This window comes from Mercenaria mercenaria, unplaced genomic scaffold (genome assembly GCF_021730395.1).
Source record: "Mercenaria mercenaria strain notata unplaced genomic scaffold, MADL_Memer_1 contig_996, whole genome shotgun sequence".
Lineage (NCBI taxonomy): Eukaryota > Metazoa > Mollusca > Bivalvia > Venerida > Veneridae > Mercenaria > Mercenaria mercenaria.
In genome coordinates, this window is record NW_026463916.1 from 56,953 (window position 1) to 73,035 (window position 16,083).

The following is a 16,083-nucleotide window of genomic DNA, read 5'->3' on the forward strand; positions in this document are numbered from 1 at the left end:
ACCATTGCCGTGTAAAGTTTGAAAGCTCAAAGTCTCAGTGCGTTACTGACATACCAAGGGTAATTTTTACAATGCATATGCTCATTAACCAAAAGGAGTTTTTTTCTGTCACTGACATTCCTATCATTCTACAATAAGTATGAGTATGACATACAATTATATCTGCGCATGGTATTTTCTTCGACTTCAGGTCCGTAGAAGTTCAATTTGATCAAAACAACGTTTTAAGAAATTTTGTTTGTTGGATTGGGTGGGAACGACATCACTCACCTGCTTATCAGTTTTGTTCATTCAGCGATATACCGTGCGTTTATTGCGGTAGCATTTTATGTGGTATTTTGGGGAAATAAAGAACGAAAATTATTGATGATTGAACTGACAGTGCTGATGAAATAGAAACAATCACAGTATTCTACAGATGAGTTCCCGAGGTATTAGAAAATACAATATGTAACGCATCGTATGAATTCACAACTTATTATACATGTACTAATCGTTTGATTGAAACTTGAAAACAGAGAAATTTTATTGCGATTGAAGGATTTTATTGAATATAAAGCTTTTAAATACGTAATGATATTATTCGTTGTTACATATATGGTTATTTCATACTTCACTCATGTAACTGACCGACACAAAATAAGACAGTTCCCTATTCGGTGACACATTAACGCAGTATTTATTATGGGTGCATGGGTGCAAGTAGTTTTTAATAGCATTGAGGGAAACACAAATATAAAATAATCATAAAAATACTTACGATATAAATGTTTCGATTAAAACAACAATATCATGAATTTAAAATACCTATGACTGATTTCATTTTAATCTTCCTTGATCAGATCGATTTTCACATGAGCATTCCGTTTCTGCATGTACTTTGTTTTGAAAGAGTACTGATAAAATCGGCTGTTGCTTCTGTTTTCATTCTCCTAACTTTGTAATGTTTTACTTTATATACATTTTCGTGATCGAAACTCCAGATAGTTTTGTTTGCAATTAAATCATGTTCAGTTTCTAAAGGAAAAATCGTCACAAAATTGGGAAAAAGACTTTCCGAGTGTGGGATTCGAACACACGACCTTCACAAATTTTGACAGATTAACTATGTAAAGTCAACGTTTTACTGAAGCCTGGTTTTCTAAAAAATGATAAAAACAAAACCTTCATATGGGAAAATAGTTTGGAAACAAAATAACTATGACTGGAAATGCTGTAAACTTTGTTTAAGTCTTTTTTTAATATTGATTGCTATTTTCCCGGGCAAGAAATAACGATTTTCATGCAAAAGTCACGGACTGCAAGTCATTGCGGAGTTTGAATTAAGATTCCCCGATTTTTATTTCCTGTTTTTCCGCATATCGAACCTAAAATTTTATTTTGCATTTAAATAAGCGCAAAATTATTTTTTCTAAGAAAATCAAGTTTTCGTTAACCTGTTATCGGAGAGAAAAGCGCAAATAAAAATAAATGCTTTGTTTCTGTCATTCTTTCTGATTTAGAGTCATGTGTTTGCCTCAGTTCTATCTTATTCAAATTAATTACCTACTACTATTGTTTTCGTCTCAAGCCTGTGTCATGAGTTGATATCCTACACAGTTTAAATGTAGGAACACAACAACTGAAAAATATACTGAATATCACGCCGATTTGGAGAATATCCAAATAAGTTGTCTGTGTTTTGTTGTATGCATGATTTCGCTAATCCGAATGGTTTTTAAAGGAACCACACTTATATGTTTGACTGTTAATTCTGTCTTTTGAACGAGTAGAATTGAAGGAAAATAAACTGTCTGCTTAGCACAGATTCAAGGGCGGATCCAGGGATTGGGGAATTTATTCTCGCTCGCTACGCTTGCATAGGTAATTCATCATTTGTTCTGGGTGAAAATATAAATATGCATTTTTTTCCCGCTCGCTATGCTCGCATAGGCAATTTGTCTTTTGTTTGGGTAAAACAATGCATTTTTTTCTTGCTCGCTACGCTCGCACAATAAAAGTCCGACAAGTTTGCATGAGCTCCTATAAAGCTTTTTATTTTACATTAATAAACTTTAGTAACCCCTCCCCATAAGAATCCTCAGAAATCGGGCTTAGAAATTCCATTCCGAGATACTTAAGCAAGAATAAGTCTGACGAGTCATTAAAACATAGACTATACGTAGCATGTTATTTGGGTTGACTTTATCATAAAACCTGTCCTTTTTCAATACCAAAAAAGGCACCTCAGAACGCCAATAATGCACCAGATGGATCTATTGTTTTCAAAATGTTCCGGTGGGGTGGGATGGGGTGGGGAGGGGGAGATGGGGACATGCCCACGGACCCTCCTAGTTGTTCTGCTACAAATATTTTGCACCCCTTAAATACCCCTGTATCCGCCCTGAGATTGTATCCGTATCCGCCCTGAGATTTATCCGCCCTGAGATTTGTGAATGCCTAATTATTTTTTTTAGATAAAACATAAAGAAGGAACTAAAACATACAATATTACTTATTCTTGCAAACCAGACGGGGATTTCCGGTATCTTTACCGGTGCTGGAAAAGTCCATCTTATACCCCGGGGTGGTGTAAGATGACTCTCATGCTGTAAATGACGTATAAGAACTACATATATGTAAAAGTTTTGTGTAGTTATTTATATTCTATTTAAAAAAAACGGAATGAAAATTCAATACCTTGACAGTTCCTATTGGTTCCTGATAGTATATTTCTCGATTCAAATCACGTTATTTTATCAAATGTATAATGAAATATCCGGCTCAATTGTTTAGGCGGAAACTCGGCAGAGAGCCTCGTTACCGCCTAAACAGTTACCCTCGAGGCCGGATATTCCTATCTGCACCTACAACCAGTGAAAGAATCTTATAATATCGAAGTTCAAAAGTTGCTGTAGGCAATGGAAAGTGATTTAAGCACACAACTGATAAAACAAGATACTGTTTTGTGCTTTATCATGTCTCTGCATCATGAGTCTGGTTTGTTCTTCGATTGTTCTATGTCTTGTCATAAAAAAGTTATTTTAATGTTAACATTTGACATACACAATTTTTGATTGAATGTCGAATGATTGACGTGCTACATGTACCTACATACAGAATATAGAACTTTCTCTATTATCTGACCGCCTCTGTTTTCGGGTGGTTAGAATCGCTGACTTAAAATTACTCGTAAGTACTCACTGATTAAGGGGCATGGGTTCAATCCTTACTACCGACCAGGTCTCTTTATGTAAGAAAGATTACAGCTTGAGTACTAGTACTTGATCTTTCCAGGAACGATTGTTGTGTAAACTGCCCACCTGACATAACTGAAATAGTGTTTAAAATGGCGTAAAACCCATCAAATCAAATTAAGTCCCTCGGTTGTCTTTTCTCATATATATGATATGTAACAGGAGCTTCCGCATTCACCATTTTAATAGCTAGTTCCTCGTTTCAACTTTACACACGTACCCGGTTAGTTATACACTTGTACCTCATTTAGTCTTTACACTAACTCCCCGTTTTGTTGAAACACACAATTCCACATTTCGTCTATACACAAACACCCGGTTTGTTACACATTCACCTCAGTTGGTTTAAACACAAAATTCCCCGCTCTGAATGTGAAAAATCTCATTACTTAACAAATGAAGATAGCTTTAATCTAAAGCCTCGGATAATTTTAAGATCATAAGAATATGAATTAATATATATAAATTGATAGAAATATGATAACTGTAGCTACAGTAATAAAAAAGTTCCCAGTTGGTAGGTTTATAGCTTACATCCCCGATTGGTTGCATTTACATGTATGTGTGTGTGTGTGCGTGTGTGCCATGAAATAAGCTACACTGCCAAAATGAAGTTCAAATGTGCAGTAACTTCAGTACGTTGCAAATTTCAGAATTTGAAAGGCAGTTGATGCTTCCACTTTTCAGCTCACTTGTCACAAAGTGACAAGGTGAGCTTTTGTGATCGCGCGGCGTCCGTCGTCCGCGCGTGCATCCGTCCGTTCGTAAACTTTTGCTTGTGACCACACTAGAGGTCAGCTTGTGACCACTCTAGAGGTCACATTTTTCATGGAAATTTTATGAAAGGTCAAGTTTGAAACTAGGTTACGTGCGGTTCAAAACTAGGTCAGTAGGTCTAAAAATAGAAAAACCTTGTGACCTCTCTAGAGGCCATATTTTTTTCATGGATCTTCATGAAAATTGTCAGAATGTTCACCTTGATGATATCTAGGGAAAGTTTGAAACTGGATCACTTTTGTTAGAAACTAGGTCAGTAGGTCTAAAAATAGAAAAAAAAATTGTGACCTCTCTAGAGGCCATATTTTTCAATGGATCTTCATCAAAATTGGTCAGAATTTTTGTTTTGATGATATTTAGGTAAATTTTAAAAACTGGGTCACATAAGCTCAAAAACTAGGTCACTTTGTCAAATAATAGATAAAACGACGTCGTAGTTCAAAACTATGTGGGGACAAGTGAGCGATTCAGGTCCTCTTGTTTACCTATGGGATAAGAAAAGTACATATTCATTATTTTAACTGCAACACGTCTCATTCTAGCTATGCACAATACACACAGAGACAGCACTTCAGTAGATGAGGTTTTTGTTCGACCTAATTATCGACACTACATTCTTAAAGTTTTGGCTAAGTTAGGTAGTCAGTATGAGTTCAACTGATTTTCAGATTCTAATTTTGCCAATTCGTAAACTTGGATTATGGTTCGACTCATATATAATTTATGGTTAAGATAACCCAATCCAGTTCGGGGGATAATAATCCTCACGTGAAAACTGTTCATCTAGCAGAGAGTTTGGGCGTGGATAGTCATTGAAATAAATAGCCGTTCCATTTGAAAGCCAAGCTCCCCACCAGCCAAACGTACCTGAAGTTACAACCACGTGATCACACAAAGTCATCAGTGCCAAATCATACCCAGGATCTTTGAAACTGCTAAATTTGACGTCGCGTTTTATATTTTTCCTGCACCACTTAATATCATCACTTAATACAAAGAAAACAGCTTTCTTAAAATGTGTTACACAAAAATGTATAGCTCTGTAAATGAAACTGACAGGAGCCACTGCATAACCTAGTCGTTGATTTGAATCGATATTCATATCTGCCCTTCGTACATGTATACATATATTTTTAAATCCAACCTTACTGTGATCTTGTAAAAAGAGTCTAGCTGTTTGCATGTATGTTGTTCTAATTTTCAGAATTTCTCTTATTATGTCCGAACTGTTCTTAAAATACTTCCATGACTGGAAATATCCGTGAATTGTCATATTAAAACCTTTATTATTTTTACTGCTGTCTAAACATTCGATATATATCCCGAACAACGTTGGTGAACAAATGCTCAACTTATTCAAGTTCATTCTTGATACATTTGGCAAGTCAAAATATTTCAGTAAGGGGAACGATGGGTCAATAATTGGAATATAGTCATACTTAAAAGAAATTCCAAACAATGCAGCTATTTGAAACAGTTGATTGCCTATTCTTCCTCCCATTGAGGTCAATTCCATAAATTGGTTACAAGAAAATTCTCTATAGGTCGAACTATTCCTGCCATTTGCAATGTTTTCTCTCCTGATGAAATCACTAAACGCATTTCTACTCCATATAATCTTAAAGCAGTTCTGAACGTTGAACAGTCCGTTCCTTCTATCAGTGTGGTAACTATACTCCATCGCATCTTTTTTCCTTGTCTGAGTTAACGTAATATAGAGAAAACTACTTATCAGAGTTAAAATATATATGGTAATTAACTTCCTTTTTCTAACTGCTGTCGTTAGTGACATTATTCTGTTGTTTTTAACTTGCATTTGTAAACTATCCATTCAATTAGACTTTCTTCATCAATTCATTAAAATCTGCTTTTGGTCCAGAATTCTTTCTTTTTTCTCTCACAGCATTTTCTGTAAGAAAAACAAGGAATAACAGCAAATATCACTAATCTGAAATATTCGTGAATAGGGAAATACAAATGATGCAATATCATTTAATACAACATCACTATGAATCGCATTGCAATCTTGTTTTTTATTCTTAATGAACATTTAATTATTTGAAGTTATAACCTCTAAAAGAGGTCTGAATGCATAGAAGATTGCCGTAATTTACTGTTTCTCTTTCAAAATTTCAAATGTTTTGTTCTACAAGATAGAAACACGCATTTTCCTACTTTTATTCTTTTCTGAATGGAAACCGAACGAGCAACTTCTGAATCGACGTTAGACAAAACAAATTGTACACTATAACTACATTTATCTTAAAGACGGAACACTATATCCTACAGCTAATTGTCTATAACTGTCAAAACGTATTTCGTCCAGACCATGAATCATTCGTCTATTTATTTTCTTTTAGCTTTAGCATCATTTTAAAGAGAAAAATTATCATTAAATGGAGCAAATTACTACTATTGGAACAAATTTGGGAATGGATCTTTTAATGATGGTACAGAGTCGGTCTGATGAAAATTTGATATTTGGTTTATGAAAACTATTTAATAAAATCTCTTTTCATTTTGTGCCTCACGACTTATGAAATTCTTGACGTTCTTACTTGACTAATTTTGAAAGAGTACCATGTAAAGTGCTTCAGACAAAGCTAAAAGAAAGTTATCACACGTTTAAATGTAAATTATATTTGCAGCTCAATTAAAACTTGAGAGAGGCCTTAGCAAGTATGTTACTGAACATGTGGTTTGAAAATCTGACCAATATTTTCAGAGGAAAATGATGTTTGTATTAATTGCTAGAGACAGACGACGGTCCATGGACAATCTTCCCATACTATGAGTTTACCTTAAGTCGGTAGACTCAACATCGATCTCAAATTCAGGGTAACTACGGACATTTTTATTCAAATTTTATTGCAAAAGTGAAAAGTACCAAATTGAAATATTTACAGGGTAATAACTGCCAATGGATACTTAGCTGTAAATAATTTAAATACAATTGAAATAAATCGACAACCAAATCTGCCTACTAATTCCTATGTGGTGACCCGAAAGTAACAGTGGCCCGCCCGCTGGTCTACGGATCGCGGGGTCGTGAGTTCGATCCTCGGACAGGGCGTATGTTCTCCTTGACTATTGGATAAACGACACTGTGTCTGAAATCATTAGTCTTCCACCTTTGATTCGTGTGGGAAAGTTGGCAGTTACTTGCGGCGAACAGGTTTGTACTTGTACAGAATCCAGTAACACTGGCTAGGTTAACTGCCCGCCGTTACATACTGAAATATTGTTGAAAAACGGCGTTAAACACAAAACAAACAAACAAACATACGAAAGTAACAGTATTGGAAATTTAATACACAATGTATACTACAAATGCATGTAAATATCTAGACATCGAACATTTACATAAACAGAGATCAGGACCCGTCCAAATTTATATGTCAACTTTCTGTTTTGTTCTAAATGTCCATTACTCAAAGAAGAAATCGCATTGTCCTATCATTTTAATTTTGAACCTTTCGTAAACAAAAATGAATTTAGCTATAATGCTTCATTTGAAATTTTCGTTTCCAATTTTCAATGTTTTGCAAGAAAATCAAGTTTGTTGCTCCATAACATTTTTACGGTTGAAAATAACAGAGCTTTCTTGTAAAATAGCTATACTTTGTCCTGGCTTTGTTATTGATATATGAAATCACTGTTTGCATACACTTAAGAAGACTGTCACAGCATATTTTGCCAAAAAAAGTAAATAAAAACAAACAAAAATTCAAACATCTGAGCCAACAAACGATTTGGTGTTAATGTCCCAATACGATTCGAAACGGTGCTTTCTAAAACTTATTGCAGCACATGACAACTTTCGAACAAATTATCTTCTGTCCTCTACAAAGGCATTGCATTGGTTTGTTTTGTATATATTTATAAATGAGTGTTTTTTGTGCTATAGATGACATGTATTCTGCTGTCATTGCGTGTGTCGATGTTCATCACACGGATATTGCTTTTATTTACACTGCTACGTAACTTTGGAATGTTGTTCGGGTAAGACTGGGGTAAGATACACACCATAAACCGGTTGAGGTTGAAGCTCTCCAATTGTATTCTTGCCTCTGACCGTTGAAAAGGGGTGCCCCTGGTGACTACGTCATCGTACAAAATGACTTTCATGTCCTGGAATCTTCGGCTGACAAGAACTTAATTAGATCCGTTTAATGTAAGGTTGTTATATGTGCTATTCGTTATAACAATTGCAAATAAACAGTTAGAGCAGAATTCCCGGAATCATTTTGCAAATACAGAAAATTAGGGGGCGGGGGTGTAAGGAGCAGAAAAAAAGGATGGGGGTCTGATGTAGGGAAAAAGTGGAGCAATGATGACTATACAAAACAGCAACCAATCAAAGTAAACCACAGCGGCACCCATGTACAAACGACAAACACACACAAAACTATCACACACAGATAAACAAACAGACAAGTAAGATAAAATCACAATGTGGTGCACCGCCCAAGAAATACACACACTAAAACACACACGCACGCGCGCTCAGGATACAAGTGGAAAGGATGGGAGGTAGTTATGGGGGTAAGTGAAAGAGGAAATGAATTCCAACAACTAAAAGACAACCAACGCAACATTAGTACGAGACGGACAGATCACAAGTTGAAAATTTAAACGTTGAACACTTTAGAAAATGTACATGCTATGCCTTTTCGTTCACTTCTAAACCATGTCAGTATCGAAACCTTAACCTTCATTTTGTTATATGTGAAATATTGGCAGTATGCACCACTAATGCACTGATGAAAATCTCCCTCACACAGAGACAGCACTTCAGTAGATGAGGTTTTTGTTAGACTCAATTATCAAAACTACATTCTTAAAGTTTCGGCTAAATTAGGTAGTCAGTATGAGTTCAACTGATTTTCAGATTCTAATTTTTCCAATTCGTAAACTTGGATTATGGTTCGACTCATATATACTTTATGGTTAACATAACCCAATCCAGTTCGGGGATAATAATCCTCACGTGAAAACTGTTCATCTAGCAGAGAGTTTGGGCGTGGATAGTCATTGAAATAAATAGCCTTTTCATTTGAAAGCCAAGCTTCCCACCAGTCAAACGTACCTGAAGTTACAACCACGTGATCGCACAAAGTCATAAGTGCCTAATCATACCCAGGATCTTTAAAACTGCTAAATTTGTCGTCGCGTTTTATATTTTTCCTGCACCACATTAATCAAGAACGAAAGTCAGAGGTTCGAAGACGATCAGATACCGTCGTAGTTCTGACCATAAACGATGCCAACTGTCGATCCGCCGGAGTTGCTTCAATGACTCGGCGGGCAGCCTCCTGGAAACCAAAGCTTCTGGGTTCCGGGGGGGGGGGGGTATGGTCGAAAGCTGAAACTTAAATGAATTGACGGAAGGGCACCTGCAGGACTGGAGCATGTGGCTTAATTTATAATAGGGGCATGGCATTGGAAGCCTATATTAAGGAAATTGGGGAATTAAGCACGTTTAAAGCATGTCAGTCCCGTATTTTTTCAGCAAGTTAAGGAACACGGTGTTAAAAAAAATCAATCCCAGCTGAGAAAGGCTCTATAATTATTAAAAAAAAATGCCAGATCATATCAAGTAAAACATAAAATTAGGGTCAACATAAGGTATTATTACACTTACCTACTTGCAGCTTGTCTGGGGTCAGAGCACCAAGAACCTAACTTTTATGGGCACAACTAAGCAAGCTGTAAGTCAAAAATTGCACTCCACCCGTCCGTTTTTTTTGTGTGAAGAACTTAGGAGAAAAGCATTAAGGAACTTTACACTTTATTATTCATTGCACCATTAAAAAGGTTTAGTTACCTAACATTAACTGTGCTTTACAATTTTTGCATTATATCGTCTTTTGATAAATGTTTAATACATGTTACACATCATTAAATAAGTTGTATGCTTAATTTTCCGATTCTTGTAAACTGCATCTCCATTGTAAACCGGGTGTGTAAAACCAACCAAACAGTACTACTGATAAGGAAACGATTTTAAACCGCTTTAGTAACTTAGTGTTGGGCATAACAAAAAACGTTTAACAACAATAAATATTCACTCTGCTATATTGAAAACAAAAGGTCCGAAAGCATCGTATTTTGCACACACTTGAGAAATGTAATTTAAATCCGAGATAGGATTCAACAAAAGTTGATTATAGATTATAAGTAAATATGTAAATTTTGTTATGTTTTTCTTTTGACGATTTTGTTCATTGAGACATATAACTGAACAGATCTTGTAATTATCATCACTTATTTATCCTAAATCTTTCAGCCATACATGCAGCCATTTTTGTCAATGATGACACTACTAAACTGAATATTATCATGCTGCCATGTTACGTAATAAGAACAAGTTAATGTGTGTTTGTTTTGACCTCATTTTTTTTAAAAGTATTGTAGTTTAAAAAGAATCTACAATAATTTTCAAAATATCTATCAGTCTTTTTACGATTGGAACATATTAATAGATTGGGGAACATTGCTGTTTTTAGAACATATGAAATACAGCGACACAGCACTCTATCTCCAGCTAGTAGTGTTTTTTATAGCATAGAGGAGCATTGCTCTATCTAAAATACATAAAAATACCTCTTTTTTACCTCAAGTTGTAACATAGTGAATTAATCTTGTTTCTCTGAAAGACAATTTAACATTTTTATGCTTCTCCAAGTGAGTCGTTTTCAAGAACAATTGTACTAAATAAAAAATCAGCGGCTATTCCCGACTGGTCAGAGAATGGCGGATAGAAATCAATAACTTCCAATCATTCCAAGCTCAGATGACGTTTTTATGTAAATCAGTTCCTGATTTTAATTAATTGTGGACCTATACATGACATTTTGGTAGGATTTTCAAGGATACTTTTTAATGCATTAATTTCATAGTTATGAAAACAAACCTTAATAGTCATGAGTTTGTGTGAAAATTTTAGCTTTATTTGTTTTTAATATAGTCCATAGTGTGGACAATCGTTTAAGCAGATACATACTCTACTTGCATTGGTGTTATTTAGGTGGTTAACATGTGATTTATGAACGTATGGCTTCTAATTATTTGTAAAATGTGTCTTGTTATGTGTAACAGCACTTTGAAAATCGTTATATTTTATAGAACGTGTAGCGTATTATTTCCAACTGAACAATTTTCAACATCAACAATGGCAATAAGAATGTCAGAATGTCATATTATATGACCCCCATAGCAAATTGTCTACACTATCAGCTGTATTTGAATATTGATTTTCGGGGCCAAACTATAAACAGCGTCACTAACAACACCGCTTTGTCTGTTACTTTTTTTAGAATCGCACAATCATCAGAATGAAAAGAGGTATCCTACTCCAATCAGGCAGAGTGTTGCATAATCATTTTATTTCGATGAATTATCCGTAATAGTTTATCAAGTAGTCTGATTCGCAAACTTCAGTAACGTGGTACTGTCAGTCCAGGTCACCACCAATTCGTTCTAAGACGGCGTTATATTATAATTTATTTCTAGTAACAGAAAGTAAAATTAATCCAAAAAGATATATATGATATAAATTCACACAAAACTGAATACCACCAGGTGTAGATATTTCAAAATACACCTAAAATGGAAAAAAGCATGCATTTTGTATCAGAGAAAAGGTTTACATACGGCCGGTAATAAAAAAGTCACAATATAAGCTATTTATAGAAACAACAAAGGGAGGTGATTGCGAGAGCAAGGCGTCCTTATGGTGAACTCTCTTTCACACCTACACCGAAATCTGTTTATGCATGAAGAAGAAATGCTCCAGATGATGTCATTTCTTAATTTGACAACTGACTTCTAAGTGTGACCTTTACCTTAGACCTAGGGACCTGATTTTTGCGCATGACAACCCGTCTCATGATGGCCCTCCCCCATTGGCGGTCCCGTAATACATCACGTATTGTATAAATTAGCTATTCTGTTATATTTTGAAAAAGCACAGATCCTTTCAAAAATTGCGTAAAATCACAAAGGTCAAATTCTCACTGTTGTAGCTGTATTTCAATTTTGAAAAAAAAAACACATATTCAAAGCCTAAATATTACTAATTCCTAGCCGAAGAATGAATAATTAGTGAAGAATTGTACATTTTACAGTGATTACATGTTATGTGATTGCAAATTTGAGTAAAATGTAGAACAATGGAACGAAAATGATGTATAACTTGAAAACATGCTTAAAAGTTGTCAGATCAAATATTGTATAAGAAAATGGCCACAGACATTATTTAGCAGTGAAAAATATTCTTATCAAGCTCAAACTTTGTATTACCTATTCAAATGATGTACTCTTACAGAGGATCTCGCGATAAACATCCGCGATTTCGAGAAATAAGCCGGTATTAGGTAGATAGCCGTTAATGAAATGAAAACGAATCTACCTTAAAACGTTTATCTTGAAAATACTTTATAAAAGCATTATTTTAATGTAAATAACAAAACTGAAGATTTCTAAAGGACTTTCTTTCCCGATAGATTTATTCCAGAACCAAAGACGTCAGTGATTTGGAAACTGATTAGTGACATTTTATCGGCATGAACGTCTGAGAGAAAAGATGTGGAATGAAATAAGATATTGCACTGGAAAACGAAACGTTCAAAATATACGATTGTTGACTGTTTGTGTAATACAATTTAATACCAAATTTAATTGCAGTTTTTCACTTGCAAATAATATGGATAATTTTGTCAGAAAATGCAATTCATGTATATTACAAAAAACATACATACCGAAAAAAATGTTTCATTTCTTATATTTACACAATATTTTCTTTCTATTTATAAACAAGATGATATTACAAATTGCACATATTGTGTTGTATTATGCATTAAAAAACAACATGCCGGCCATTCTGCTCAACAACTACCACATCATGTAAGGAACGTTTTCCCTGACAATTCACGAATGGCGGCCCGTTATCATTAAGCAGCTTTAACGTAACTTTTGAGCCTCTCCTTTTGCTGTTAATACGAAATAAATGTCATAATTCTCAATAGAAAAAATATATCGAATGTAAATATATGTATTTAAATGCGGTTACCTTACATAACTGAGTTCGTGTCATACTATTCCATGCAATCGGGACACGCATATAAGTTATCTAAATTATCAAATACCTAGTTCTTTTTAATTTCAAGTACTTGACACAGAGAAAAAAAATGAGCGAAAAAGGAAAGCAACTGCAATAAAAGCGAAGTGCTATTAACTGCGTAACTGTTTGTCAAAGAAAAAAGTTACCTTAATATTATATGCAAATATTTGACATCAGCGTCTTAGAAATTCAATGTACAGAACCTAGGGTCTACCTGAAAATTCTGCTGGGCTACTTCTAGTTTTAATAGCGTGACTACTGGGTTACCTTGAAACTCGTTGTAATTAGATGGAAATTCTTGAAAATCTGGTAGCACTAACACTATTGAACCACAAAATTAAAAGAAAATAATATCTCACTGGCATATTCTCTACTAATTTATTCCGTTCAACAACCTAAAATTTGCAAACACGACGAATGATCATAAATGCTTTTTACCTGTTTTCATATTTGAAGTAAATATCTCAATTACATCAGTCACAACATATTGTTTAATTTAGTAGGCATAAAGCATATATATATATGTATATAAACTATGCACATTTCTGTCATGGCCTCAATAAGAACTTCCTTATGAAAATATCTCAGAGCTGTTAAGGTACGTCATTTCACAAAATCAATAGTGACTGCAATTCTTTGACTAAATGTAAACTCTTAACTATTAACTTGATCGTGCAAAGTTATGATTGTATTCTAGATGTAATAGTATCCTTGCATGTTTTAAAGCTATGTTTTTGCACTGCGTGATTAAGGCGTTTTCAACACGTTCGTTTATAGAAATGTTTAAAAACGTTCATTTGGGTTATCGTTTACCGGACATAATGCCTTATTCAAACGATGCCAAGTATTTGCGCGATGCGGTTCTTTCTCTTTAAACAAAATAGTGGATAAAGGTATGGTTAATGTATATTTAGATTTGAAACCCATTTAAGAAATATCTTAAAAATGTTTATTAGAATGCATGTTTTTTCTTATATTATATGTGGAACGGAGGACCACTATTAACACTTTTTTGGTGTTTTGGGGTCCGACAGTGCCATCAATTAGCATTGAAACAATTCTCATAGACAAGGGAATTTTATTGCTGAAATTAAACTGGTAATAACTGTATACGGTGAACGGATGTCGATATTTTTTGCAAATCAAATATAATTTAGATGAAAGATTTCACATGTTCTTATTATTGTCGAAATGACTGATTTTTCTATCATATTCAAGACATTACAGATTCATATAAAAATATAAATCAGTAAATGTACGGAATCCTGTTTCCGCTTCCGACTTTTCGACCAGTTAGGTACGCGATAATTTGAAATTAAGCATCTAATTTCAACATGCCGTGCTACAAAATTTCTGCGAAAAGTCGAGATCTTTTTAGACGTTCATTACCAACTTGCCGACCAATAATCAAGCGCAAAAAGAAGAAATTGCAAGAGTTTAAAGGTCAAAATTTGTAACGCGGCCTATATTTTAGCGCGAGACGATGAAATTAAGCGGACTATCTTCAATTTGTTCGACCAAGACTTTCAATATTATCGCTTAAATTTCGCTTTGGCGTTCCGGGACGATTTTTTCGGGGTCCGAAGCCTCTAAACCAGTGCTCTCGCTGTCTTTTTAAATAGAGAATATAAGGTTACTGTCTTATAAATTTAAAGTTATTAAGTGAGTCGAAGAAAAAAAGTCGAGGCTCTGTGGAGACTTTTATGTTTACGAAGACTACTTAATAAATGAAAATTCATAAGACAGTATCCAAATTTTCTATTTATCCTACCTTCTGATCTTGAATCATTCTTAACTTAAAATTCAAAGTTCACCAAAAAGTAGATTTAAATCTATGTCTGCTTTGCGTAGACATTTAAAAATTAATACGCCCTATAATTAAAATAAGTAGGTCTTAAAATTATAAATTTAATAAAATAAAATCTGATAGATAAAGGCTTACCTTGTTTTGTTTTTACCCTACCTTACTGATAAACTGAATGAGTAATTTTTATTTACTGCAAAGTCAATTTTGCCCGAAGTTCAGTTGCAAACCTTATACTTATTCTCACTAAGCAAATACAAACATTAAACGTGTATATACACAGGCCAAAACGCTGCTTGACAAAAATGAATAAAAGGCAAACTGTTTCCTCGGTAATTTTATTCAATAGCGTTTCATTTCAGATGCAATTTATGTCTTGATTTATGTGCAGAAAGCGACAATCATTATCAAACGCTAAAATTAGTCATTTTCCGTTTCTCTGAGCTCCTCCGTTATATAATCTTTTTTCTGGTAATTGCATATACGATATGCTTACGCTATTCACTAGTGGCATGGTCTCGCGTACTTATGTAAGAAAGGCGTGTTTATGAAAATAATTGCATACATGTATCTTTTAGCCGTTATTCTCAAAAACAAGATAGCGTCGTTTAAAAAAATAATGAAAAAAGCAGCCGACCAAGCTTGATTGAAACACTGACCTGATAAAGCAAAATTAATCATACTCCTTGATTTTATCAAGCATGAAGTTAGGATAGAATTATAAATTATGACCGTTTTTATTTTCGATTAAGAAATTGTGTTAATCTGAAATAAACTATGCACGCATAAAAAGTTATAAAAATGGATCCCTGCAGTTCATAGATCCTGAGAATTTACGCTACGAATAATGTGAAAATTATAACGAAAAAATGACGTTAGAGCACACGGCGGGGACGACATCATTTAAGTGTATATACGTAACATACACATTTCGTCGCGAAAAGAAACTAGATATCATTAAGGTAGTTCTCACGTTTGCATCGACATTTTTTCTACAATGTAGAATTAGACTAAACTCTGATTTTTCAAAACTTCAGAATATACCTAGAAAATTCAGCAAAAAGAAAGGATAGGGTCGTGTGCTTAATTTTTTGCTAGACTGATTTGAAAAATTTGGACGTCGCGCAATTTTTCAAAATGGG

The 16,083-nt window shown here is 34.3% G+C and overlaps 1 protein-coding gene across 1 annotated transcript; it reads right to left on the reverse strand.

Moving 5' to 3' along the window:
* Positions 1-504: 504 nt before the first annotated feature.
* On the reverse strand, positions 505-13,731 carry LOC128555069 (galactoside 2-alpha-L-fucosyltransferase Sec1-like). The gene is made up of 2 exons (XM_053536420.1): positions 13,576-13,731; positions 505-5,922 (listed from the first exon to the last, which is right to left on the reverse strand). Exon 2 carries the CDS (start codon positions 5,842-5,844, stop codon positions 4,741-4,743), a length of 1,104 nt encoding a protein of 367 aa, XP_053392395.1. The 5' UTR covers positions 5,845-5,922; positions 13,576-13,731; the 3' UTR covers positions 505-4,740.
* Positions 13,732-16,083: the final 2,352 nt, after the last annotated feature.